The 27,774-nt window shown below is 38.3% G+C and overlaps 2 protein-coding genes across 2 annotated transcripts; one reads left to right on the forward strand and one right to left on the reverse strand.

Annotated features, from left to right (window-relative positions):
- Positions 1–2,488: 2,488 nt before the first annotated feature.
- Positions 2,489–25,342, forward strand: LOC123663640 (integrator complex subunit 4). Its single transcript, XM_045598310.1, has 16 exons — positions 2,489–2,542; positions 2,626–2,958; positions 3,113–3,361; positions 3,484–3,659; positions 11,212–11,404; positions 12,786–12,960; positions 13,299–13,504; positions 16,140–16,262; positions 16,390–16,525; positions 16,905–17,042; positions 17,889–18,048; positions 21,549–21,692; positions 22,216–22,379; positions 23,108–23,250; positions 23,839–24,058; positions 25,006–25,342. Exons 1-16 carry the CDS (start codon positions 2,489–2,491, stop codon positions 25,203–25,205), a joined length of 2,814 nt encoding a protein of 937 aa, XP_045454266.1. The 3' UTR covers positions 25,206–25,342.
- Positions 25,343–25,385: 43 nt separating this feature from the next.
- On the reverse strand, positions 25,386–27,593 carry LOC123663648 (steroid receptor RNA activator 1-like). The gene is made up of 3 exons (XM_045598319.1): positions 27,384–27,593; positions 26,895–27,302; positions 25,386–26,695 (listed from the first exon to the last, which is right to left on the reverse strand). The coding sequence occupies exons 1-3, from the start codon at positions 27,418–27,420 to the stop codon at positions 26,541–26,543; spliced, it is 600 nt and encodes a 199-aa protein (XP_045454275.1). The 5' UTR covers positions 27,421–27,593; the 3' UTR covers positions 25,386–26,540.
- Between the last annotated feature and the right edge of the window lie 181 nt (positions 27,594–27,774).

Below are 27,774 nucleotides of genomic sequence, written 5' to 3' on the forward strand. Positions count from 1 at the left end.
GGATATCTTCTTTCCAACAAAAAAAGAATTATCAAAGTCGAATTGAGAACCTCCTCCTTTTTTGGAAGTCGGTTAAAAAATCATACCGAAAGCTGTATCGATGGATGGTATTCTTTTCGAATTTGTAAAGAATAAAATCTACCTAGGCCATAAAATTGAACTAGGGTACTGACAAGAGGAGTCGTTGGGCTAGGTGGCAAACGATAGGCTTCAGCGCCACTTAGAAAATTTCGTAATTCTTAAAGACAAAAGACTCCAAGCAATGTGTCCTGCCTCTGTTGCGCTGGTGGTTGCGGGTTCGATCCCCGCACACGACAAACATTTGTATTGGCCATACAGGTGTTTGCCGTGGTCTGGGTGTTTGTGCAGTCCTTGTGGGTCTCCCCACCGTGCCTCGGAGAGCACGTTAAGCCCTCGGTCTCGTTGTTATCATGTACACCTGATAGTAATCATTACTCATAGTAGGGAATATATCCCCAAAAACCCGCATTGGAGCAGCGTGGTGAATTAAGCTCTGATCCTTCTCCTACATGGGGAAAGGCCTATGCCCAGTAGTGGGATATTACAGGCTGAAGTAAGCTGTATGTGTAAGCGTGTGTCCTGCCTCTATTGATTGTTTCAAGATAGTTACGGTTCCAAGACGTAGATGTTGAGAATGAAGTCCAAAAGTTCGAAGTCACTGAACGTTTTATGAAAAGGGCTATGTTTGGAGTCTTTCTTAAAGATATGATCAGAGATGGGATTACCTGTGAGAAAAAAGAAGTAACCGACATAATCCGTAGAATCCACAAGTTGACTTGACCGTGGGCCAGAGTCGTCTGTATCGAACTACCTGTAATCGCTGTAACAGACATATTCTGTAGTGGAGACCCTGTGTTGACTGTGAAAAGAAAGTATGAGGTATCCTTCAGCCTGCTGGACCGACTATCTACGTAGGATCGAAAGATTTAGAATCAAATTGGGGGAGCCCATGTCCAGCAGTGCGCAACGATTTAATTACTAATAGTTGGTGGTTGACGATCAATTGCAACTAACAAATATATTATAAAAATACGAATACGAACCAACTGCGTAAAAGTGAACGTGATGTTATTTTCATTATTGTAATAATTAAAGTAAAATACAGTTTACATAAATATTACGAAGCATTTAAACATTTAAGATATACTTGCTTAGCACATTTTGCCAAATTTTGACATAGGTACTATTGTTTTTCACTCAAATCGGTTTAAAACTTTAGATAGTTAATAGTTACTATATCTAACTACTTTTTTACTATATTTAAATTATTTGTAGAGCTGCAGCCGCATTTGACAACCAAGGACCTAGATTATTTTAAATGTTCTGTATCAAGACTTGTAATATTATTAATCTATCATTATGACTGATTGATTGGTTGGTTTAATGGCTTTCAGTTGTGCCAGCATGGGCATGGTGCATGGTCACGGTCTTCTACACAGATCTTGCAACAACAGTAGTGTAGATACGTCGGCTTAATGTATGACGATAGATGGGCGTACTGTGCAACGAAGACAGAATAGCATTCGGTCTCTTTTTCTACCATTACGTAACGCATTTATGTTTTAAAATATAACCAAATACAATGAAACGTCACTCATTATAACCAATTACAATGAAACGTCACTCTACCGGCTGTATAAGACGGTGGGCATGGTTGATTCCGCTAATGTCATGTACAATCATTGGGTACGTTCCACTTAATTTCCGCAATAATTGTAACATCCTCTGTACCGTTCTATTTAAGGCCTGTAGAATCATGTTGAATTAAGTTTTATTCCAGTTCATGGAAAATATTTACTCACAACCCCCACAGCTGCATGTTTTTATCATGCCACCATATTGCAAGCACATAGTGTTCAAATATGCGTTCCACCTATAAAATTCCTCTTAATGCCCGCGGCGTTTTCATGGTGGAACGGAAACGGAAAGTTCCTGGAAATGCGGTCGTCGCTGATAGCGTTGCGTGCCTTAAGTAGAACGTAGTCATTGTGACTCAATGGGCGCGTTCCACCTAAGGCCCACAACGCCAACGCCCACGACCGCTGAAATTGCCGTTCTGCTAACGTAAAAAGAGCCGCGAGCGGAGTGGGCGAATTTTTTGAGTGGAATGCTTATTTGGTCAAATTGGGCACTGTCAGGTGTCAGCTGTGTGCTCGAAATATGGCAGCATTGTGAAAAGGTTAGGTGGAACGACAGAATAGGCGCCGTGATCGTTGCGGACGCTTAGTTGAACGCGGCTATAACAGTGTCATATTTGACATATTATTGTTGTCATTTTTACTCACTTCTGTAATACGTCGTATTCGTATATTATTATTGAGCATACCGCTTAATTCTTACGCTTTGTATTCTAATAATTGAGTATTTTGTTTGCTGTGCATAGAAATATTATATTTTAACTCAATATAATAGTACTTTTGTTACGTATAATTCCTTACGCTTTGAACAAACTTGAAAAATACATAAAATGGCAGCAGTTTTAAAAAAGAGAGCATTGGCTGAATATAATAAATCGTTTCAGGTATTTTTTAAGTATATTTTTATACAAATTGATTTTATAAATTTAAATATATATATTTGTTGATAATTTTTATATGATTTAAGGATGGTCCTTCTTCCAAAAAGCTACACTTAGTCAAGAAACCCCTGATTGGTAGTTCTGCCGCTGCATTCGTCGGTTTGCTAGAAAAGTGCAAGTCTAGTGATGAGGCTCTTCAGCTACTTCTTAGAATCTCAGATTGTCTCCAATTCCAAGAGTCCGATGTAGAGGAAGCTATCAAGAAGCTTTCGGAACATTTCCAGTCAGAAGAAGAGTCTGTTGTGAGGGTCAAGATATTGTGGTTGTTTTGTGACATCGGACTGGAATGTCCTGGAGCTAATCTAAATAACTTAATCGATGAAACTATACACCTGATTAAGAATGAGACTTCACACAAGGTAACTTATATGTCAGTCAGTCAGTTCAGCCTATTGCAGTCCAATGCTGGTCATAGCCCTCCCCTATACTATACTCCTCAACCTATATGTTCTTATGTTATTACAAATATTCAAAACAACTTTTAAATATTAATTAATTGTTTTGATATTTTAGGTGATAGCTCAAGGTATAGCGACATTGTTAAAATTAGGTAACAAACTCAGTGAGGACAAGATTCTGATGACGAGACTAGTAACAGTAGCAAGAGACAATCTAAAGGATACAAGTCACCAAGTGAAGTGCAGATGCTTGCAACTTATAAGTGAGCTGTATCCAATATGCCCCGAGCCTGACAGAACTGCAGAAATGATTACAGAAGCTAATGTTATCATCAAATTGCTTGGAGACTACAGCAACGCTGAGGTATGTTATAAAATTGATTTCTTTGTTACCTAGCATTACTTATTATTAATTTTGTACATTATTGTTATTTTAATACACATTTTTATGATCCATTGACTTATGTGCTACTTCAACCTTCCCAGGATGCAAGAGTGCGCTGTGAAGCTTTCCAATCATTGTTAACACTACATGAGCGTGGCCTCACGCTTAGTGTAGACCTGTATGACCCAGTGTGTGCAGCTCTGTCTGATGATTATGAGATTGTGAGAGAAGTCGCTCTCAAACTTGTGTGGTTATTGGGCAACAAGTACCCAGAAAAGTAAGTTACTCATAGTATAACTAGCTGATCGAGCAAACGTTATTAAAAAATAGGGGCTGGCGGTAGAAGAGTGAAAATTTAGAGCTGTATACTGTATTATTTACAACTCTTTAGTACTGCCTGATAATACAATTTTTTATTTGTGATATCATGCCGTTACTTATAGAATGTAGATATTTGTCCCACGGGATAAAAATTTAGGCCTAATAATTGTTTTAAGATAAAAACTCGACGCCGCGTTGGCACAGCGGTACAGCATTGGTTTGTGGCTGTTGGGCTTGCGGTGCCGGGTTCGACCCCCTCAAATGACAAACATTTGTATTGGCCATACAGATGTTTACCGTGGTCTAGGTCTTTGTGCAGTCCTTGTAGGTCTCCCCACCGTGCGTCGGAGAACATGTTAAGCCGTCCAGTCCTGATTGTTACTCATAGTAAAGAATATATCCGCCAACCTGCATTGGAGTAGTGTGGTTGATTAAGCTCTGATCTTTATGCCTTCTCCTATATGGGAAAAGAGGCTTATTCCCAGCAGTGGGATATTACAGGCTGAAGCATATGAACGCCCCTGTGACCGTGTCGGGCCGGGATTGGAACCCGGTCCTGCTAGTCACGGCGTCGTCGGGATTGTTCAGAGGTGAGCTGGACAGTCTCCATGGAGGAGAAGTCTGGCCTTTTCGCTGACGCCAGCCTGACGCTGGAGGGATCCTGTTGCCTGCAGATCCGTGATCCTCCAAATAAAGTAGCTGAAGGCTCCCGCAGGGGTTTGGTCGGTATTGCACCCCCAAGTGCTGAAGCCGACATATGGTCAAGGACTGCCTACCCGGGCGTCCTGGATATCACCCGTAAATGGGTTTCCCTGCGATAACAAAAAACAAAAAAAGGGGGCTGAAACATAAAAATTCGCCTAGTGTTATTCATGACTATAACCCCTCTTTGAGCCAAATTTAATTCACATTCATTTAGCTGTTCTGACTTCTTCTTCTTCTTTTTTTTTAAAGACTATGGCTCCATCAGCTTTTCGCCGATGATTTTGCCAATGACAAGTACCTACTGAAAGTGTATAAGTCCGGAAACGGTCCGTTTTTGACAGTACAATAGTGGGATAAGCCGCTTAAACTGCAGTTAGGGTAAAGCTTTAGATTAGGTAAAACCGAATTTCGGGACCGTGGGGGGATGGGGGGGGAGAGGGTGGGGAACGCTACCCCTGGTACCACTGTCACACCTCGGAACCCCATGGTTATGGAGATATCCATGGTTAAAGTTTTGAGGTTAGAAGAAGAATTTCGAAAGTTAGAGGAACGCTTGGCTCCGGCGCTGCGGGAAGTGCAGCCCTTCCGCCCTTGCGTGCGAAAGCACGCTCACTCATGCTCCGTTCCGCAGCGGAGGCTGGTCGCCGAAGGCGACCAGCCTCAGCCGCTCCTCTACGCATTCGTTCGCGCGCTTTCGCACGGCGGGCGAGGGCTGCCCTCCCTCCGCGCCTCCGCGGCACAAAAAAAACACTCTAGGGGTAGGACAGACCAAGACCACGTGGACAGTGGGGTGCTCCGATTCGGTTTTGGGTATTTTTCGAATTTCTAAACCTATATTCTAGCACGCAATGTTACTAATTTTATTAGAATATTATGTCTGACGCGTTATTTTGTTTAAAAATGTCGATTTGTCAGTCGTTAAGCGTCAGTTCGTATCGTTTGTTGATCTTGCAATAGAGATCGTTTTTACGTAAATTTGTTCGAAAATAAAATGTGAAAGTTGGTGAATGGAGCATATGAGTGCACTTCCCGCTGCACCGGAGTTAAGGTGGAGTCAGACACGGAGCTCTAAGGTATTGTAATATCTCTGAATCACGTAAAGTTAACCCCAAAACTTCAAACACGATATCTTCGAAACCACGGAGTTTACGCGAAACGCACACTACGGGGGGCTAAAAAACCCACCCTCCCCACCACCCTTTACCCTCCCACCCCCATTTCACCCCATAAATTGGAGGCCACTTAACTAACAAATGACCAATTCTTCTTCTAACCTCAAAACTTTAACCATCGATATCTCCATAACCATGGGGTTCCGAGGTGTGATAGTGGTACCAGGGGTAGTGTTCCCCACCCTCCCCTCCCCCATCCCCCCACGGTCCCGAAATTCGGTTTTACCTAATCTAGATCTTAGCCGCAGTTAGTTGAAAATATTTGACATGACTATTTAACTTTGATTTATTGGTAAATTATAATTTTATATCATTGATTCTAATAAACTTAGCTAAGACAACACAGAAAGAAGATGGCACCAAAGTTAGAAGAAAACAAACATTGACCGGCCGCGGAATGTTTTTGGGAAGCATATCATATAGTGATACAGTTAATTTCAGACAATTAAAAAATAAATGATCGAGAGATCCTTCCTCCAAGCCACATTCACATAAGGAACTATCACGAATGCGTAACTTAGCTAAGAACACAGGTGTGCAGGAGAAACCCAATCGTATACGGATAATTATCGACGTAGTTATTTTACCTAGGTCGGAGTATTTAAAAAACCATGGCTTGACAGGGATACACGGCTGGATATTGCCATAAAATTTACCTGTAACTAGTCTTGAAGATTGCCATAATCTATCCCAAGATTTATCCAGGCATTGTTTAGCCAAACTTCTAAAGTCTCGGGTAAAGCATTTATTATATTTATCGCAGCCTAGGTGAATGGCGTCTTTTGCACATATGTCTGCCATTTCATTACCTGTTATACCGCTGTGACTAGGTATCCAAGCAAGCGCAACTTCAATATTCGACTGATGACATTTGAACAGTGTTTCTTTTATCTTTAGAGTAATGGGAAGATTATTTTTAGCATGAAATGGACTTTTCAATAAATCCTGGAGGCAGCTTCGAGAGTCAGTGAATACTACAGATTTATTAAGACCATGAGATTCAATATACAAGACAGCTTCCAAAATGGCAATACATTCACCTGAGAAAGTTGAGGAGAGAGGAGGCAGTTTGTAATTCAAGATAATGTTGTATTTAGGAATCCAGACAGCAGAACCAACGTTTAACTCGGGGTTAATTTTAGATGAGTCAGTGAAGAAATGTAACCATTCTGACCAGTCCGAATCGATTATTCTATTAAACTCAAGTGCGGCGCCAGGTGATTCTTTAGTAATTCCTAGGTTCAGGATAATTCTAGGATGATATATCAAGGAATCGTAGCTATACGTGAATAGTGGATTTTTGTCAAACTGAAATATACCATTGATGTTGATTTTAAGAAAAGATTTAGTAAGGGGGGGTTTATCTTTATAGGTCCAAAAATTTGAATTATTAATAAGCTGATTGAGATCATGGAGTTTATTAATTAAAGGGTGAGAAAAGTTTTGTACGGCATTAATAAGGAACCTGTCACATAAGAACTGTCTGCGGAGATGTAAAGGAGGATCAACCAATTCCACTTGAAGGGCATTAGTAGGAGACATTTTCATTGCTCCAGCTATAATTCGTAGGCATTTCGCTTGTAATCTAGTCCAATATGAGAGAGCAACCTTATTACATGGTTCCAAAACGAAACTTGCATAGTCAAAATGGCTACGTATAATCGCATTGTACAACAACTTCTGCGAATAAGGGTGCGATCCCCATCTAACGCCCGAGAGAGATCTTAGAATATTAATATTTTTTTCACATTTGTTAGAAATATAATTTAGATGTTGAACGCCCGACATTTTGGAGTCCAGTATGACTCCCAAAAATTTTACGTGATTCTGAATGGCAATAGGTTGACTATTGATGTGAAGAGACACGCTATCTGGGACAGAGCGTTTTCAAGTGAAAACGATGCCAGAGCATTTTGGGACAGACAAGGTAAGACCATGATCATTTAACCAATTATTTAAGTAGTACAGGGCAGAATTAAGTCTAGAAGTGGCCTCGGAAAAAGTTGAAGAACAAGAATAAAGAGCAATGTCATCAGCATATTGTAGAATATTGCAAAAACAGAGGACCGATTTGTCAAGGTCGTAAGTATACAAATTGTACAAAAGGGGGCTCAGAACGGAGCCCTGAGGAAGCCCTTTCCAGACTATTCTTTTTGGAAGTAATAAACCTTGGACGCGAACCGTGATGTATCGGGCAGAGTAAAGATTAAAAACAATATTGATCATTTTCATCGGCAAGTTTAAGTTAAACATTTTCTGACGGAGAATATGGAGCTCAACGTTATCGTATGCAGATGAGATATCAAGGAAGGCGCCAATAACATGTTTCCCAGAGCTAAGGGCACGCCAAACATCGGTGGTAAAGATGCTGAGGCTATCTAAAGAGCCCATACCCTTCCTAAAGCCAAATTGGTATTTAGACAATAGGCCTTGACTCTCTATAAGCCACTCTAATCTATTTTTAATAAGGTGTTCCATAATTTTAGTCATAACAGATGAAAGAGCAATTGGTCTATATGAAGAAGGATTCCTGGGGTCTTTATTAGGTTTTAGGATAGGAATGATAATATGAGTTTTCCACGAATCAGGGACAATTCCGGAGCTATAGATTAAATTAAAGATATCAAGCAGATATAGTTTAACAGAAGTGGGGGATTTCATAATAAAGGAGTATGGAATACCATCGATCCCAGGCGAAGAATCCTTAAGTCCATCAAGGGCAGAAAGTAGTTCATTTAAAGAGAAGGAATCGTTGAATCTTTCGGAAGCCATGCAAGAGGGAGGACATAAAAAAATGTTTTCAGAAGGAACATAGGGAGGAGCTAGATTATTAACAAAGTTAGGCAACCAGTAAGAGGAATCGTTAGAAGAGACGATACGATCATCCTGAAAAATTTGTCTGAAAGATTTTATTTTTCTCCACACAAGCGAGGCAGGAGCTCGCGGTGACAAAGACTCGCAGAAGTTACGCCACCCACTAGACTTTTTCTTTGAGAGTAAGCGCTTAGTCTTAGCAGTTGTTTTCTGTAAATTTAGGTAATTAGTCATCGATAAATCAGAAAGATAGGTAACCTCAGCAGCCCTGCGTTTCCGAATACTATCTGTGCATTCAGAGTCCCACCATGGGGGCGAAGGTATTTTATCTAGAAAAGAATTTTTAAGTGGAATTGATTCATCAGCTGCAGAGGTTAGACACAAAATAAACAGATCATAACACAGTAAAAAATTATTGTCAGAGACCGGAGGAAGGGTAGCAATTTTAGAATCAAGAAAATATGAGAATTTACGCCAATCAGCTTTCTGAGTTCGGTATTTTAAGAGAGGAGGGAGAGGAGCCGATTTATTAGGAGCGGAATCAAAATTTATTAATATGGGAAAGTGATCACTACCGAATGAGTTCGGTAAGACCATCCACACGAAGGACATGACTAAACTCGGAGATGACGCGGAGAGGTCAACTGCACTAGGTTTTTCACTCGGGGCACCTCTTCTTGTCGGAGTACCATCATTTAAGACACATAAATTGAGATTATCAAAAAATGACAACAGTGATGAGGAATTTGAGTCACATTTACCGCAACCCCAGAGTGTGTGATGAACATTAAAATCTCCTAAGATGACAAGAGGAGACGAAAACGTGGATAAGATATTGTTTAATTCTGAAATTAATGCTGAACTAGGGTGTGGTAAATAGATTGAGAAAAATAATACATTAAATATTTTAGCACCAATTATTTGAAAACCAGGACCATGGTAAGGGATATGAATTTGCGAGAAGGTAACAGTTCTATCAATCAGAAGAGCGGACCCTCCGTAGCCATCATCTCTGTCATCACGTAAGCACAAGTAGCCAGGTACTCTAAATATAGAACGAGGCTGAAGCCTAGATTCTGAAAGAGCAAATATTGCAGGTTTATATTTATTGATTAAATAAATTAGTTCATGTTTTTTATTTCGAATACTTCTACAATTCCATTGAATGATCGTGCGACCCAGCATTTTTATTAACTAAAGTAGATATAAAAGTTTGCAATAAACTTAGGACATTGTTCGGTAAAGCGTCTCCAAACTTAGAGATCATGTTAACAAGAGCGCAGACCAAAATCTCAATTAAATTATCGTTAGGAGTTAAATTTGGGGTCGGCTCAATCATTTGGGGATTAGGAAAAGCACAACCGTTAGGCATAGTAGATTTAGGAGAGTTGGTGAGGGAGGAATGAGCATAAACATCATAAGAGGGGCGCAAAGGGGTACTAGGACGAGGAGTACTGAACACCGTTTTACGGTAGGAGGTAGAGGGAATGGTAGGAGAGCTTTGGGATTGGTGAGTGATTTGAGGAGAAGGATCTGTAGGAGAGCTTTGGGATCGGTAAGTGACTTGAGGAGAGGGCTCTAGCCTAGGCGACGCTTGAGAAGCTGCAGCATAGGATAGCCGAGGCAGATGAGGGACACGTGATGAAGCCTCTGTGTAACCAATACTCTCTTTGGTCATAATTAGTTTAATTTGCTTTTGCCTTTCATGCTCCGGACATTTTGAAGATTCTGTAGCCTTATGATTGCCTCTGCAGAAAAGACAAGAGACATTTTCATCTGAAACAGAGCAGGTTTCGCCAGAGTGAGGTTGAGCACATTTGTAGCATCGGGGGGTGGAACGGCACTGGCCCTTAGTGTGACCGAAACGGCAACAAGCAAAGCATTGGATGATCGGTAATTGGTACAAAGAAACAGGAAGGGATGCGTGAAAACAAAAAACTCTCTCAGGTAAATTCTGTCCAAGAAAGGTTAGGGCAACTGTAGTAGTAGGTATCCATTCAGGTTTTCCATCGGTAATTCTTTTTTTATTTAGGCGACGAGCTTTGATGACTTTACCGCAGTTATGAGGGTATTCCATTCCCTCAACCATATCTGATAAAGACCATTCAATGGGGACAGAGCGGACCACGCCAGTCCTCGTGACTTGATATTGTGGGATAGAAGCCTCGTAGTTATTTGCGGATAAAATAGGATTATGGACAAATAAATTTGCTAGATCAGCCGACAAAAAATCTACAGAAATCCTATTTCTGCCTAGGTTTTTAATGCCTCCGTTAACAATTCCATTTATGGAGTTCTTATGAAGGAACTGTGCGAAATTGAGAAGGCGAATGGATGGACCAGATTTTTGCACAGATTCCAATTTAGAAATATGAACAGAAAAGGGACCTTTATCATCCTGATTATAAGCAACTTTATTACCTGTGAAATCTGGATCAGTATAAGTGTCTTGCACAGAGGCAGGCGGAGGAGAGGCTTTCTTTACACTTTCAGGAACAGGATCCATTGACAAGTGCCTTTTATTGCTGCCAACGCCGCCACCTCCCCCATCAGGAGGAGGTGAAGCGTCCCACTCCATATTAGGGACTACCACTTATTACATAAAATAAAAACAGCACTACTATTCAAAACAAACCGGCACAGTATACAAAATTCAACAATAAACACAAAAATTTCCACCAAATAATAGGAAAGATACACTAGCACGTGTTGACTCTCACCTACCCTCAAACGAACCTGTTCTGACTTGATTAAATAACAAACATCTATTTAAACTTTCACACATTTGTTAAAAAATATAATTAAATACCTTTGCAGTACGGTCACACTACAAGATGGAGAAACAACAATGAGACTAGTTGACGATGCATTCATCCGCATATGTTCCGCAGTAAATGACTTATGCATGCAAGTGCGGGCGCTTTCGTGTTCATTGCTGGGAACGACGCGTGCCGTCTCTGATCGTTTTCTGTTGCAAACTTTAGACAAACAGCTTATGAGTAATATGAAGGTAAGTGGAGATGGAATCCGTTTTTCAATATAAGTGCAAATATTCTTTGAAGAATAAATCTACCAAATCTACCAATCTACCAAAAAATAGTTGATTAGATACTATTTTCTGATAAAGGGCTTATGAATATAATTTAGTTAATATTACTGTTCATATAACTGAATTTGACAATAATATTATAAAATATGTACAATTTTATTTTTGTGTTACCCACACATTAGGGATTCTAAACATTTTTTTGAATATCATATCAAAAATTGACTGCTCCAGCGGGATTCGAACCCGCGTCTCCGACTGACCGTGTCGGCGCTTTAGCCAATTAAGCTATGGAACGATGTACCCGCCAGAGCGAAATTCTTGATATGATGATTTTTATTTTCGGTTTAAGCGAGCCGTGGCGCCGTCTATAGTGAGTTCTTTTACAGAGACCCGTAACTATTCAAAGTTTCATATTAAAATGAAAATCTTTGTCAGGAGACGACACCATGCTATTCTTAATATGTACGATTTTATTTTTGTGTTACCCACACATTAGGGATTCTAAACATTTTTCCAACAAGGCATTTAGGAGCATGTCGCCCTGCGGCTTGCAGCGAGAGAACGAAAGTAACCGACATAGCCCACAGAATTTGCAAGTTGAAGTGGCAGTGGGCTGGTCATTTGTGTCGCAGGACTGATGGCCGTTGGAGCAGACGGGTTCTGGAGTGGAGACCGCGTCTTGGCAAACGTAGTGTGGGACGTCCTCCGGCCCGTTGGACAGACGATCTAAGTAAGATTGCCGGTGTAGGCTGGATGAGGATTGCGGAAAACCGGCTAGGCTGAACTGACTGACTGACTGACTGACTGACTGACTGACTGACTGACTGACTGACTGACTGACTGACTGACTGACTGACTGACTGACTGACTGACTGACTGACTGACTGACTGACTGACTGACTGACTGACTTACTGACTGACTGACTTACTTACTTACTTACTTACTGACTGACTGACTGACTGACTTACTTACTTACTTACCTACTGACTGACTGACTGACTATTCAAAGTAATTACCCATGGAATCAATGCATTTTTGTCAATGTAGTGGTAACTTATTGATGCCTTTCTTGAAAATCTCTCTTGGCTAGGAGGCAACAGACTCTTCAAAGGCATTTTGTACTGCCTCTCGGGTATTAAATTTTTTCCCGTCAAAAGTTTTCTAAATTCTCAAAAAAGTGGAAGTCTGTAGGGGTCAGGGTAGGATAAGATCTGATGAGTACGGTGGATGACGGAGAACTTCCAACCCCAGCTCTTGTAACTTGGTGACCGTCTGCTGTGCAGTATGAGGTCGCGCGTTGTCGTGCAGGAGGAGTAACCACACACATTTGTAACATTATAGAAGAAGCGTACAGCCCACGAGCGCGGTGCGGAATTAGTGCGGTCGGGCGCTTGGGCGAGCGGGCGGCGCTGGGCGGACGACGCGCCCGGCCAGCTGCTGGAGCAGGCGGCCGTGCAGCTGCTGCCCGGCGGCGCGGCCGGCGCCTTCGTGCACGGCCTGGAGGACGAGTTCATGGGTGAGGGGACTTGAGACCTAGCTCGCGAGCTGCTGTGGAGTTAGAGCGGGCGGCGCTGGGCGGACGACGCGCCCGGCCAGCTGCTGGAGCAGGCGGCCAATTAAAACTAAAAATAAAATTACGACAAGAAAAGTTGCACAAAACACTCGCAACATCTATGATGTGTATAACAGTAACCGTCTTGTTTAGCTTTATATAGATTATTATTTTCAGAAATATTCAGCATTGTTGTATTTGTTTAGTTTCAATATGTGGTGTGGTTATTAGCTTTTAAAATATACAATTTTATGAGAGACTCCACTAACTATGCTTAAAAAATGGTGTAATTTTTTTTTCAGAGGTACGAACCGCAGCCGTAGAAGCAATATGCCAGTTATCTATGGAAAATCCAGTGTTTGCAACCACCTCTTTGGACTTCCTCGTGGACATGTTCAACGATGAGATCGAGGACGTGAGGTTACGCGCCATCGACAGTCTCACACGAATATCCCATCACATCGAATTGAGAGAGGATCAACTGGAAATTATTCTGGGAGCTTTAGAGGTATTTTTTGTAATTAAATGTCAATATTTCTTGTAAGCTTAATATATCAGAACCTCACAACTTAGTTCAGAATCAAATGAAAAGTGCTGATTTTTTTAGTGTCCTAATGATCGTCTCTGTTCCTAAAAATTGGATTATCATAATAAAAAATTAACAAAATTTGTTAAAGAGTCATCCATAAACGAAAACACATCAAGGGGGTAGGGGGTCGACGATGTTTGACATTGTATGTGTGGGTGGGGGGAGGGATCCAAAATTTTTGGACATTACATTTTAAAATATACCTAATTGTTAGATAAATGAATATGAAGAGAATGTTTAAACTGATGTTTTAGTTAATTAAATAATAATTTATAGGAATTGGAAAATTATGCATCTCACTATAATAATAATAATAATTGTTTATTTGCAAGAACATGGTGTTGAAGTTGTACAAAGTTAACATTAGTATAATCCAAACATATACTACCTTACGGTGTGCAAATATTAAAAATCAGTGAGGTTCAATACAATATACTTTTAACATTATTAACAATAGATTATTTATCATTGAATTATTTATACATTATTAATACATATATAATTTCTTCCAAAAACTATATAACTAATCTATACATGTATACAAATAAATAAAATTAGAGTGTCTGTTTGTAATATTAAAATAACCGCTTTTTACTAAATGCATATGGATGGTTACATGGTACATGTACTAAAATAACATTTTTTTACAATTTTTGTTTGTCTTTCTGTCTGTCTGAATGTTTGCTCTGGCTAATCTCTGAAACGGCTGGACCGATTTTTACGGGACTTTCACTGGCAGATAGATGATGTAATAAGGAGTAATTTAGGCTATTTTTATTTTAGAAATTTATTTAATTTATCACTCCGCGAACTGAACAATAACTTTTTGTTTAATTTCACGCGGACGAAATTGCGGGCACAGCTAATATTATAATAATTGTGATGTTTTTTAATTAGTACTTTATAAAATATTATTCTAAATTCCGCGTAATAAACAGTCATTAACATCGTAATATATTTTCTCCAACAGCAGATCAAACAATTTTGTCTTAAACATTGCAATTGTAAGATCTTTTAAGGTATCAGGCAACGTGTTATAAATCTTTACTGTCATACAGTATACATTTTTTTTATAATTTTTTTTTATAAGTTTTTGTAATGATACATATAACTTTTGTGGATATCTTGTTGTTCGTGATATCTGAATTAGTCTTGAAGATGCATAAATGCTTTTTTACATATACATACATACAGATATACACATATACATACATACAGATATACAAATATACATGTATGTCGTGTACATTTACGTATGTGTATATAATATGTTCATGTGTATGTTACATAACATTTTTGCGCCCCATCCCACACTTCTTATTTAGTCCTCTGCCCAAAGGTTGCTTGGAAGAGATCGTTGTATTAGTGATAAGGCTGCCTGTTGCAACTGATGCAAATTCTATTTTTATATGTCATTTGTAATGCTGTTAAAACCTTGTATTGGTGTGCGAAAGTGTAAATTAATAAAACAAATAAATGCTTTTTTACAAATACATAAATTTTAAAGTTGTACAGCGAAGGCAATGGTACTACCATTTAAATTACGGTTTGCAACTTTACGGTTTATTTTTCAACGATTTAAATTACGGTTTGCAACTATCTAAATATCCGGCGCCACACATTAATCCTATACATTATTTTTGGTTTTTAAAAGCTCGATGAGTGTCTACAGAACTACCCCAGAAGATTAGGCCATATCTAAGATATAACGCCAAATATCTATGATATGCCAATAGCCCTATTTCAGCAGTTGCTACTTGATATGTGTGCTTCAAAACATTGACAAATGTATCCAATTTATTGTACAATTTTTAATTTTCTAGTTACAATACTAATCCAAAGTTATACCTAAAAATACAGTGCAATCCACATTCTCAATGGGCGAGTTATTATACTCGTAATTAATATCAAATTTCGAGACAGTACTATTAGTAGTTTAAAATTATATGAACTTTGTTTTGGATAAATTTATTTATAAGTTATTTTGTGTAAGCCACTCGTATGATTTTTCTTAATGCTGAATTAGCTTAATTTTTTGTGTTATTCATATTTTTTTGGCTGATGGTTATTGTAGTATAATCGACGAATAAAACAACGTTATGATTTGTAATATCAGGCATGTCATATATGTATATATATAAGAAATAATAGAGACCCCAAAATACTGCCTTGAGGTACACCATATGCATTATGCTAGTAGGCAGACTGAAATATCATCTTTTCTTTATTTAAAATTTTTATAATTTCTACGCATTGAATGCGATTTGATAAGAAACTGAATCCGTACATTTTTATAATTTCTACGCATTGAATGCGATTTGATAAGAAACTGAATCTGTACATTTTTTCTAGGAAAATTGGGTGAGAGACAAAGTCAAATGAAAGGCTTTAGTCATGTCTAAAAAAATCGATATAGGGTAGATTTATTTATGAGACCCTGTATAAATGTGACCATCTGTGACAAAGACGTCAAAACTTGTTATGTAATTTGTGGATAGGCCCTAATCAACAGTATTGTTTTTTTAATTACATTTTTTTTTGGTTTATCTTTCAGGATTACTCAATGGACGTCAGAGAAGGCTTGCACCGAATGTTAGGATCTTGTACCGTAGCTTCGAAGACATGCCTTGAAATGTGCATTGACAAGATATTAGAGAATCTCAAGAGATATCCACAAGTTAGTTTGTTAAAATTCTTCTAGCGATCGGTCTACTCGACTTACGCTATCCAGACTCGACTTTATACTATCATTGTATGTGTTTATTTTATATATTTTAAAATTATAATATTTTGTTTTTATACAGGACAAACGTTCCACATTCCGTTGTGTCCAGCAAATGGGAAGTAAACACGCAACTCTAGTATTACCTCTCACTACACGCCTGCTCGGTGTCCATCCATTCTTTGACATGCCTGAACCCGATGTTGAAGATCCAGCTTGTATCCTTTTAATAATTATTACAAAGTCAAAGCGCTTAAAACGGAAAAATGATACATGAAAACATTCATGATCTTTAATTATAAATATTTAAAATTAGAAAATTAAATTCTTATTGCCGCAAAATAATAAGAACATAATTTTAGTAGAGCCTTTAGGACAATGGTGCTTTAATTACACTCACAATATGCTACACTGAACTATAATATTATGGCGGATGGGACTTTAACCGTTCCGATGTTGGAATTAATATAACTTATAATTTTTGCTTAAAAATATAGATTTCATTATGATGCATTACCTCGCTTATAAGAAATTTTTTAAAGACAAATCATGTAAATACACAAAATTTAAATACCAATACCAACCTGAACATATCAGACATGTGCGTGCTGATCCTGGTACTAAATGCGGCGCAGCACTGCAGCACGATGCTGCCGCTGTTCGAGCAGCACACCGTCAAGCACTACACCTACCTGCGCGACACCATGCCGCACCTCGTGCCGCCGCTGCCCATCGGTACCGTCGCTCTCGTCACTAACAGTTACTTACCACACTGCAGCACGATGCTGCCGCTGTTCGAGCAGCACACCGTCAAGCACTACACCTACCTGCGCGACACCATGCCGCACCTCGTGCCGCCGCTGCCCATCGGTACCGTCGCTCTCGTCACTAACAGTTACTTACCACACTGCAGCACACCGTCAAGCACTACACCTACCTGCGCGACACCATGCCGCACCTCGTGCCGCCGCTGCCCATCGGTACCGTCGCTCTCGTCACTAACAGTTACTTACCACACTGCAGCACGATGCTGCCGCTGTTCGAGCAGCACACCGTCAAGCACTACACCTACCTGCGCGACACCATGCCGCACCTCGTGCCGCCGCTGCCCATCGGTACCGTCGCTCTCGTCACTAACAGTTACTTACCACACTGCAGCACACCGTCAAGCACTACACCTACCTGCGCGACACCATGCCGCACCCCGTGCCGCCGCTGCCCATCGGTACCGTCGCTCTCGTCACTAACAGTTACTTACCACACTGCAGCACACCGTCAAGCACTACACCTACCTGCGCGACACCATGCCGCACCTCGTGCCGCCGCTGCCCATCGGTACCGTCGCTCTCGTCACTAACAGTTACTTACCACACTGCAGCATGGTGCTGTAGTTTTTACTCCCTGTAACTAAGATAGTAAATTTATGTGGGGAAGACTAAAGAATATTTTGGTTCTATAACGTATTCTGTAATAACTCAGACATATGTTTAATTTTCGTTCTTTCAAGTCTTGTATAGAATCCAAAATAAGACTAGCTAAATTATGTCTTATATTGATTTTTTCCGCTTGGCTAATCTTCAGGTGACACCCAGCAGTCCCGCAGTGAGAAGAACGAAGCGGAGATAGACGACAGTGCGGTGCGTCGTTTCTTCGACTCGGTTCTTCAGCATATCGACAACGTGACGCTGTCCACGTCGGTCCGCCTGAAGATGTTGCAGTCAGCCGAGGAGCAACTTAATAAGTTAGTATTGATAAGGAGAACAGGAGCTTATAAAAGTTGTTGAATGCGAAAATGTATCACGATAAAGAAACAAACACATAATTGTCCTATGGTGTCGTCTGTTCCTATGGTAAGCAACTTAATGCTTGTGTTATAGGTAAACTCCATCCAAAAATAAAAGTCCTATTTTGTAAACAAATATGGCGGAATGGGTAACCATAGACTACTATAGTGCTGTGATGTATGTTGATAAACGTCGATGTCGGTTAATTTAAATTTAATTAACGAAACGAATGTCAAATTTGGCGCGTAACGACTGGCGCGTCGCTGCATTTCCCGATCTCCGTGTTACCAGACCAGAATTTAAATTTAGAGGGTTGGTATCGTTCATCAGGTTTTTATTCGTCCTTAAAGGATTTTTTTTATTTCTAGCCAAAACCATGTGCATGGTATACTACAGGAAATCCATATAGCATTATCTGATATATGTTTTTATATTTTCCTGTATTTTTTATAAACAAATATTTTTTTTGATAACCCGAACGATATAAAACTATTATTTCCGAGGGTACTTTTCGGTATTTGAGGTTACTCTGTGTTGTGACAAATTTTACTCTTGTGTTGTGACAGCCTTTTCATGCATCGCCATTTTGTCCATGTTGTTATTACTATCTAATTAAAACATTTTCTATTTAGAAACTAATGAAATGACAGGGAAATTTTAATCAATATATAAAGTCTATTTGTATTAGGGGCACATTGCCTTAGCGGGGCTCCACACTCGATAGTGTGTAACATAATAACACACTATAATTATTACTCCTTCAAAAAAAGTATTTGCAATTTGATGACAAAGAAAGAAAGAAAACTTATTTATTGGCCTCATTATAAACAATTACATCCTGCATAGTAAAACAAAGTAATAAATTAAAAGAAAAAAAGAGAAAAACTAATTCAGCGGCAAAATTAGAAATTTAAAAACAAAACAAGTTCTAGAAGGCCAACCAGGTCTCTGCTTCAGCATTGCTTAGCAGTAAATGTTTACTGCTAAGGCGCCGTTCTTCTGTCTGAGCCTGCATTGCTGACATCAGACGTCAAACGTCACAAGAACATACTGAACAATTAAGAAAAATAAAATAAAATAATAATAAAAAAATAAAATAAAAAGATAATAAAAACACAATCACATAGTCCCTTTCATTAAAAAATTAATTAATTTGATTCAGTTTGATTCGAATTAACAAATGCTCATTTATATCTTGCTAAACTATGCAAATAAATAAAAGTACCACCAATAATATAATAAACAATATGCACGAAACACTAAAAGTATTTTCAATGAGATTTAAAGCAACTGTTACCACAGATAAAGACATACGATCTTATTGGTAAAAAATGAAGTTATGCCTCTCTCAGAGTCGCTTTAAGTAAGACACTATTTAACTTTAGTATAGTTCGCGTCATGTAAAAAGAACGCTGAAAGAAACTGGAGGGGGTGCGTTTGCGCATGGGTATACTCGCGCACAAGTACTACTGTTTTATTTTTTAATTAGGCTTTCACTCGCGGCTTCGTATAATGGTTATTGGTAGGTACATTAAAAAATACTAGAAATACAAGTGCGAATAATTCGGACTAAATAAGTATAATAATTATCACTTTACAAAATCACAATTTTTTTTTAAACAAAAGCAATAACAATTTTTTTAGTTATTGAAATGTCGTATTCAAAAATAATAATTAGCTGTACTCTCGATATTCGTATCTTAATAGTTTTTATGTGTTTAAAATGATAAATTGATAATTGTTTTTTAGTGAAATAAATAGTAAATGGAGAATTTTGTAATTTAAAACTTTTGTGCGCGATAATAATTTGAGTCGACGTCGAACTGTCAACCGCTGTCAACCAATAGCACACCGGCAAGCATGCGACAGTGATACACACTCCCGTCCCCCTACCCCGTACCACCAAATAGACCGATAAATCGCTTCTGCGCAGCTTCAAGGCCAGCGTTCTTTTTACATGACGCGAACTATAACCGTTTTAACTTTTTATGATTTATAAAAAGTTTGAGTTAAAATACTGTTATTTTTTTAAATATCATTGACCTTGACTTTTTATCGATATCAAAGAACGTCCCCGCCCTAAAAACCAAAGACAAGGCAGAGTAATGATAAATGTCACTTGTAAGTTTGAGGTTACAGCGAATTCGTTTTTGTGCAAACAATATTAGTTTGACGATGAAATACATGTATAATTACAAAAAATAATGGTACTTCATGTGATTATCCAGGTGCTACAATAATTATCTATAGTCTGTTCAACGAGAAGAGATACCAAATGTAAACAAAGCCCATCATTTTTTCGTAGCTACGACGGAACAAACAAAATGTAGTCTATCTCTTTCTATCTTGTTTGTTTGCTATCTGCTGCACGTCTCTCTGCAAGGTCGAACGATATTTTAACTGGCCTTGGAAACAATCGGACCGCGTACGGCCCTTTGAATTTGTATTATTTATTTTTATTTCATTTCGTGTCCTGAAGCGCTCGGGTGATTTTTATATTTCGATAATTATTATTTAAGAAGTATCAAATCTTAAATACATAATTATATTTAATTCAGTAATTACAAAATATAAATATATTTTACATTTCAAATTTTTGTGTAAGTAAAAAAAAAGGTTACAAAACCCCGCATAGTTGAATGACCTCGCATTTGGTTTGTTTACATTTGGTATCTCGGCTCGTTGAACGCACTATAAGTAGCCATTGTGTGTGATGTGTGTGATGTGACACACGGAATGCGTATTTTTCTTCCGGTAAGGGGTTTGTTTACATAAGACTTTTATTTTTGGATGGAGTCTAACAGCCAATTGTTAAAGGTAAATGTATTTTTTATACATACATAAATACTAATATTACACCCAGATTCATGCGGCAATTAAACCCGCAACCCGCGGAGCAGAAAACATTACAAACTGTGCCAACGGCTAGTCAGTGCACGAGAGAATGAGATAGAATACATTACTGCGCGCTTGCGGCGCTTACGACCTTTTTCACGAGACCGTGCTATCGTCAATAGAACAATTCGCAACGACTTCCTACGCCTTTCTACGACTTTTTAGAAGTTGTTAAAAGTAATTGGGGTCTTTCTTGTAAACTGACTGAACTGAAGTAGCTTTTTAATATGCCACTACTTGATCTTCTCTCCTCTTTGCAAAGAAGGATATACAAGTCTAGAGAGAAATAGCTATACTAAGCTACAAATGTGTAAGGCGAGTCCAGGAGATGAGTGCATCAAATGACTGTTGCTATAAGACTACTTTATTCAAATATTAAATATATTAAACATACATAGTATTAATTTATACTAGTACCACATAGAATGTTCAGTCTGAACACAATTTTTTTATGTAATTAGACACTTAGCATAAGTAAATTTTGTAATTTATTATTATTATTATTATTAAAAATTGTACACAGTGTTCATATGCTCATATAACAAATGGTATATCTGACCAGGTTGTCAGAAATGGAGCCGATGGTGTCGGGGGCCGCCAACTTCACGGCGCTGTTCGCGCGCTGCGTGCTGTCGCTGCACGCGGCGTTGCACGCCAGCGCGCCGCCCGCGCACGCGCTGCAGCAGCTCGCCACCGACTGCCTCCGGTGCGCTGCTCCCTGTTACAGCGTTCGTCTCCGTCTGAGATCAAACGTAGATGACTCGGGCAGTCAATTAAACCGCACACACAAAATACTATTTCTACTGGTTATGTACAAAATATTAGGTGTTGTGAATGTACACAATACACACACGGTTGTCTGTTCCTAAAGTAAGCAACTTAATGCTTGTGTTACATATTGTAAGTCGGCTGTTATTAGGTAACAGCCGACTGGTATATAGCTACATTTTTTTTTCGATAAACATACTTATAAATAATACATATATAAATATATAAATAAATATTTATATTACACCCAGACTCGGGGTGGGAATCGAACCCACAACCCTCGGAGCAGAAAGCAGGGTCACTACAAACTGCGCCAACGGGCTAGTCAACTGATATTTATAGATATTTACTTACTATATCACAAAACTAAAAAACCCGTCTGTTCTATTCCATTTTAAAGATCGATTTCTATTATTTTATTTTGTAAGTATGAAAATATATGACTCTGTTCTGGCCCCCAGACTGCAGCACCAGTTCAGCGGCGTGTCGGAGCAGGAGAGCGCGTGCGTGAGCCAGCTGGCGCTGCGCGTCACCGCGGCGCGGCTGGCGGGCGCGCGCGCCGCGCACCACGCCGCCGCGCTCACGCACCAGGCCGAGCTGCTGGACCGCCTGCTCGCCTCCGCCGGTACCCTCATCACTTGCCACATGTTTATGTTTATAAATATACACACGCGCACACCAACATACACATAAAAAAAAACATATAAAAAACACTCGCCACATATTTATGTTTATAAATTTACACACGCGCACACCAACATACACATAAAAAAAACATGTAAAAATCACTCGCCACATATTTATGTTTATAAATATACACACGCGCACACCATCATACACACAAAAACAACATATAAAAATCACTCGCTACATATTTATGTCTATGAATATACACACGCGCACACCAACATACACACAAAAACAACATATAAAAATCACTCGCCACATATTTATGTTTATAAATATACTCACGCGCACACCAACATACACACAAAAACAACATATAAAAATCACTCGCCACATATTTATGTTTATAAATATACACACGCGCACACCAACATACACATAAAAAAAAACATGTAAAAATCACTCGCCACATATTTATGTTTATAAATATACACACGCGCACACCAACATACACACAAAAAAAACATATAAAAATCACTCGCTACATATTTATGTTTATAAATATACTCACGCGCACACCAACATACACATTAAAAAAAAACATATAAAAATCACTCGCTACATATTTATGTTTATAAATATACACACGCGCACACCAATATACACATAAAAATAACATAAAAGTGATTTCTTGTAAATGTTAATTTTTTTTTTATTATTTACTAGGTGTGGAGCCAGATCCATTCACAATAGCAGTATTTCAACAATTATCTTTAAGTGGAGATCACAAGCCTGCGGCTCTGGCACGCGCTATACAACCGCTACTACTGTCTGCACCGCTACCTACCATACCCAGACCTAATCTTAAGGTAACATGTCTCTTCAAAACTATATCATGTAAAACAATTGTTCCAATTGCAATATAACTTAGTATAGCAGAATGTCTCCATTAGAATTTAGTGAGTTCGAAATACATTTGTGTTGTGCAGACAGTCCCTACTTCAAAAAGTCAAAATAAAAAATACAACAACATTCATAGTCATTTCCTCTGCCCCTAAGTTGCCTGGAAGAGATCGCTTTTCGGCGATAAGGCGCCCTTTGTACTTTATTAAAATCAATCTGATATTTATTATTTCTGTTTTGGTGTACAATAAAGTGTATTGTTATGTTGTTACTTAAAAGATATGATGATACTCTACTTAAAAAAATGATTGTGCTTTAGACCAGACGACTGAAGTAAAACTTACGTAAGGTACTAACTATCTCTTTCTATTTTCACTAACTTATATCTCCCTCTCAACTTCCGTTCGCCTCGCCCGATCACACTTTTCATAACGATCTCGTCACGCATTCACCAGCTTACTCCCCAAGTCAAGATTTTGTCAAGAAGTTTTACTTCAAAAATTGCATTCTGTTAAATCATTTGAATTTGAACACAAAAAAAATCGTCTCGACAGATCCGCATGTGCTCAGCGAGCATCATCGAGCCGGCGACCGACAACGACACGGTATTGCGGTTCTGCGCGGGTCTCATCGCCGGCGTCGCGCTTGAGGCAGAGGTCGTGCGCGTGCGCGACCCTCACGCCCTGCGCGTGCGCGTGGCCTACCCCGACACGCGCGTGCACGCCCTCGTGCCGCCGCGCGACCACCTGCGCCCGCTCGACCATACCAACACCAGTGCGTTACCTCACTACTGCACATGTTGTGTAGCTCGTCTAGATACAGTACCTGCGCGTGCGCGTCGACATTTAACTATGTGTGTGTGTGTGTGTGTGTGTGTGTGTCAAGCTCGATCACAGTTACATCACACACCTACGCACAAATAAACATTCATAGTTTCATTTAGTGTAAGCTCAAGTTTTATTGAGGGAAGGAAATATTTTGTTCAAAATTCGGAGCAGCCCAACCTGGGGAGGCACCTCAACTTTACAGATCACAGCTAAATAATACTGCTGTCAATCATTGTTGTGTTTCTGCGTTGAGTAAGGTGGCCAGAGCTCCTGGGAAGGGTCTGGAGTAGTCTGAAACGCTTATGGTGTTTGCTGGAGTCCATAAGCTACAGTATCCCCTTACCATCAGGTTTAATAATAATAATGATACTATCTCTACTCGTACTGTGTGGCTACGGTACTAAAGAATATAGCCACCCCCCTCTCTTCCCGTCGGTGTCGTAAGCGGCGACTAAGGGATAACACAGTTCCGCTACCACCTTGAAACTTAAAAAGCCGACCTGTGGCGGGATAACCATCCAACTTCTGGCTTTTAAATACACAGCCCGAAGACGGGCAGCAGCGTCTTCGGTGCGACAAAACCAGTAAGTACTGCTGTCACCAATCCGCCTGCCCAGCGTGATGACTATGGGCAAAACACATGAGTTCACGTTATTTTTGGCGTAAACTTGTGGAGGCCTATGTCCAGCAGTGGACTGTATAGGCTGTAATGATGAATAATATCATCAGGCGTACCGCACTCTTGTTTTTCACTTTTGTTATAAGAAATCTTCTAAATTTAATGATAGTTGTTACATTGTTGTGAATTTTTCTCTGTTGTAATATATTTTTAATAGATAAACCAGTAATGACAATTACAATCTCTAAAGTCTTATAAGACTAACTTTTTTACAGATGACGATGGCACGCAAAATGTTCGTCTGCTCACAAAAGTATTAATATCTCATGGGGTGTGGACGGAGCCCTGCGGAGTGGATATATCAGTGTGTCTGGCAGTTGAAGAAGGTGGTGGTCGAGACGCGGCCCCTCTAATAGAACTTTGCAAGCCTGTTCGTGTCACCGTTGCCCCTAAACCTATTAAGAGAGGCATATAGGATTTAATTAAAAATCCTAAGCCCAGGAGACCTATCTTCGAAATACATAGCCCATAACTATGAACTAAAAAGTTTAGTGTTTTTAAGTGAGAAAATCTGAATAAAGGTTCTGAATAAATAAATCACATCAAATGTAACTTTATTTCTTTATTATATATATATATGTTTAATAAACAAAGGTTTAAAAATAATTTTGTATTCATATTTTACATACATTTTATATGGCTTTTACTTTGTACTTAACCTAAGTACAGAAATGTTGGGTGAAATACCCAAAATAAAAAAGAAAGTATTTTCATAATACTTTCTAATCAATATCTGTACATATTTTAATTACAAATTATGAATTTAAAATATCTACCTTCTTTAAAAATATGCACATTAAAATCATCTTAGACTAGCTTTTATAAAAAATCACCAATAAGTCTTAAAGATATAACTAAAATTTAAATCACAATAGCAAGACGTATAATGGTGGACAACATGGGTAATAATTATATTATCATACTTTTAATAAGTACATTAGTTCTAGCAAAGAATAATATCTTTAAATATCACAAAACAGTTTTTTAAACATGAGTAAATATTACTATCCTTTTAAATAACAGACTTATTCGAAAGAGTGACCTTTGAGAATGACCTATTGCAAAAATACATTAGTAAGGATATTTATTAAATCAGTATACCTTTTCATAATAACATGGAAATTATAGACACTAATTCAGATGTGTATATATATGATTTAAATGTAGAATACAGATGAAATAAACTAAAATAAATGTACACTATAACTAGTTTTACCAATAATGTTCATATCTATCTAATTACTACTGTTTCATAGCCTGAGCACCAATGGTGTTTAAGTATAGAAGATTAACTATGACAGCATAATTAATAGAGATAATGGTTAGTTTGATATAGTTTTGGCAGTCGTTAAAGCGGGAATGTTATTGAAAAAAAAAAAACTAAGTTTTATAGGCAGTTAAATTTTGTACGCAACACATTCACAATTGAAGGATATTATGTGACCTAAACAAATCTTTCCTGACCATAGAATAACTAGGGTTAAGCACATATGCCTTCTTATTGACAATTTTATATTTTGAATCAGATAAATTATATGTATGTTTACAAATGTCACATCATCTCTACACAACGAGAATATAATTTCATACATGCTTACATACCCACTGCTAAAGAAATATTGCCATGTCTGAATGAAGGTTATATATAAACATAATAATATTCCCACTGAATGTAAAAAACTTATTTTAGCAATGTGTCTGTCCACCACTGTACTTGGTAATAAAAAAATACTTAAAAGTAAATTGAACTTCATTCCTTATCGATAGCGAGTAGTTCAGAGCAAGCAATACAATGATATATAAGTTGTTTGATTCCTGGCATCCACGTGGACACTGCACTTACATGGTCCACCATCAAAGCTTTATGGATTTCATCTGCTTTATTAGGGTTGTCTTCTTTTAGCGCTGAAATAATGATTTGTTTCAAAATTTGTACAAAAAGTAATTTCAAAAGTTATAACTTGAGTTTAAGTTGTTACACTCAATAAAAGAGTAGTTTATACACCTTAAATGTAGTATAGCAATTTTTTAGTATTGAAATCAAAGTATACATTTGTTTTAGACTAAAAAATGACTAATAAGCCAACCATCACAAAATTCTCACCATATGCCAAATCTTTCATTTGTACTTGAACTTGTTTATTTAATTTCCCACTCGTCCACATATTTTCCATATTTTCTATGCGTTTCTTAATACTAGCTGCTTTGGAACCTAATTCTTGACTTGAGTCTAAAAACGAGATCAATATATCTTTTACTTCTTCTAGAGCTGAGTCGCTATCAATATCAATGTCTTCTTTAGGATTAGTAATAATCATATTCTGTACAGGCGGAGTTGAACTAGCAGGTAATGGAGGTAAGTTAACTGGAGGAGTCTGTCCTGGAGTGGAAGTCCCACCAGACAAGGGGAAGGCAACCCTTTTGTTAAGAAAATTTCGTGGTCGATTTGGTGTTGTTTGCTGTGGATTATAAGTTAATTTCGGTGGATCATTCCAGCCAGGGTCGTACGATGCTGTAAAATAACAATTTCCTAACTGTATTAGAATATCAAAATGGCATATGTTAAGGTTTCGAAATTTCGACTTTCGTCTACCTTTAGTATCGTTGACAGTACTATCATAATTAGCCATATTGTTGAGTGTATAAATTAAATGTGACTTTCTTCAATAAGATAATTAAATGAAATATATTTTAAAAATAACAGTAACAAAAAAAAATACTAAAAACTAAAGCAGTATCGTCGAAAATTAAACCTTTTATTGCAAGCAAATCGCTAAATGCAAGTTGTCAAGCTGACAAGCATAAAACTGTCAAGGCGACACTCGTCGATAGTGTTGTATGATTTAATTATATTTTTATTTATTACTTTATTTAGGTAAAAGAGCAGTTACAGTATCACAATCATTATAAAAAACAAATTAAATACGTTATAAGAAGAATCCACCCATGCAGTTTATTATAAGTTATTAATTAAACCTATCTTA

The sequence above is a fragment of the Melitaea cinxia genome, chromosome 2 (assembly GCF_905220565.1).
Source record: "Melitaea cinxia chromosome 2, ilMelCinx1.1, whole genome shotgun sequence".
NCBI lineage: Eukaryota > Metazoa > Arthropoda > Insecta > Lepidoptera > Nymphalidae > Melitaea > Melitaea cinxia.

Coding starts and splice junctions, on each gene's coding strand:
- LOC123663640 (XM_045598310.1), top strand. CDS start 2,489: ATGGCAGCAGTTTTAAAAAAGAGAGCATTGGCTGAATATAATAAATCG. Junction 3,362..3,483: donor GAGACTACAGCAACGCTGAG/GTATGTTATAAA, acceptor CAACCTTCCCAG/GATGCAAGAGTGCGCTGTGA. Junction 13,505..16,139: donor TTATTCTGGGAGCTTTAGAG/GTATTTTTTGTA, acceptor TTTATCTTTCAG/GATTACTCAATGGACGTCAG.
- LOC123663648 (XM_045598319.1), bottom strand. CDS start 27,420: ATGGCTAATTATGATAGTACTGTCAACGATACTAAAG. Junction 27,303..27,383: donor TACTGTCAACGATACTAAAG/GTAGACGAAAGT, acceptor GTTATTTTACAG/CATCGTACGACCCTGGCTGG. Junction 26,696..26,894: donor AATGAAAGATTTGGCATATG/GTGAGAATTTTG, acceptor TCATTATTTCAG/CGCTAAAAGAAGACAACCCT.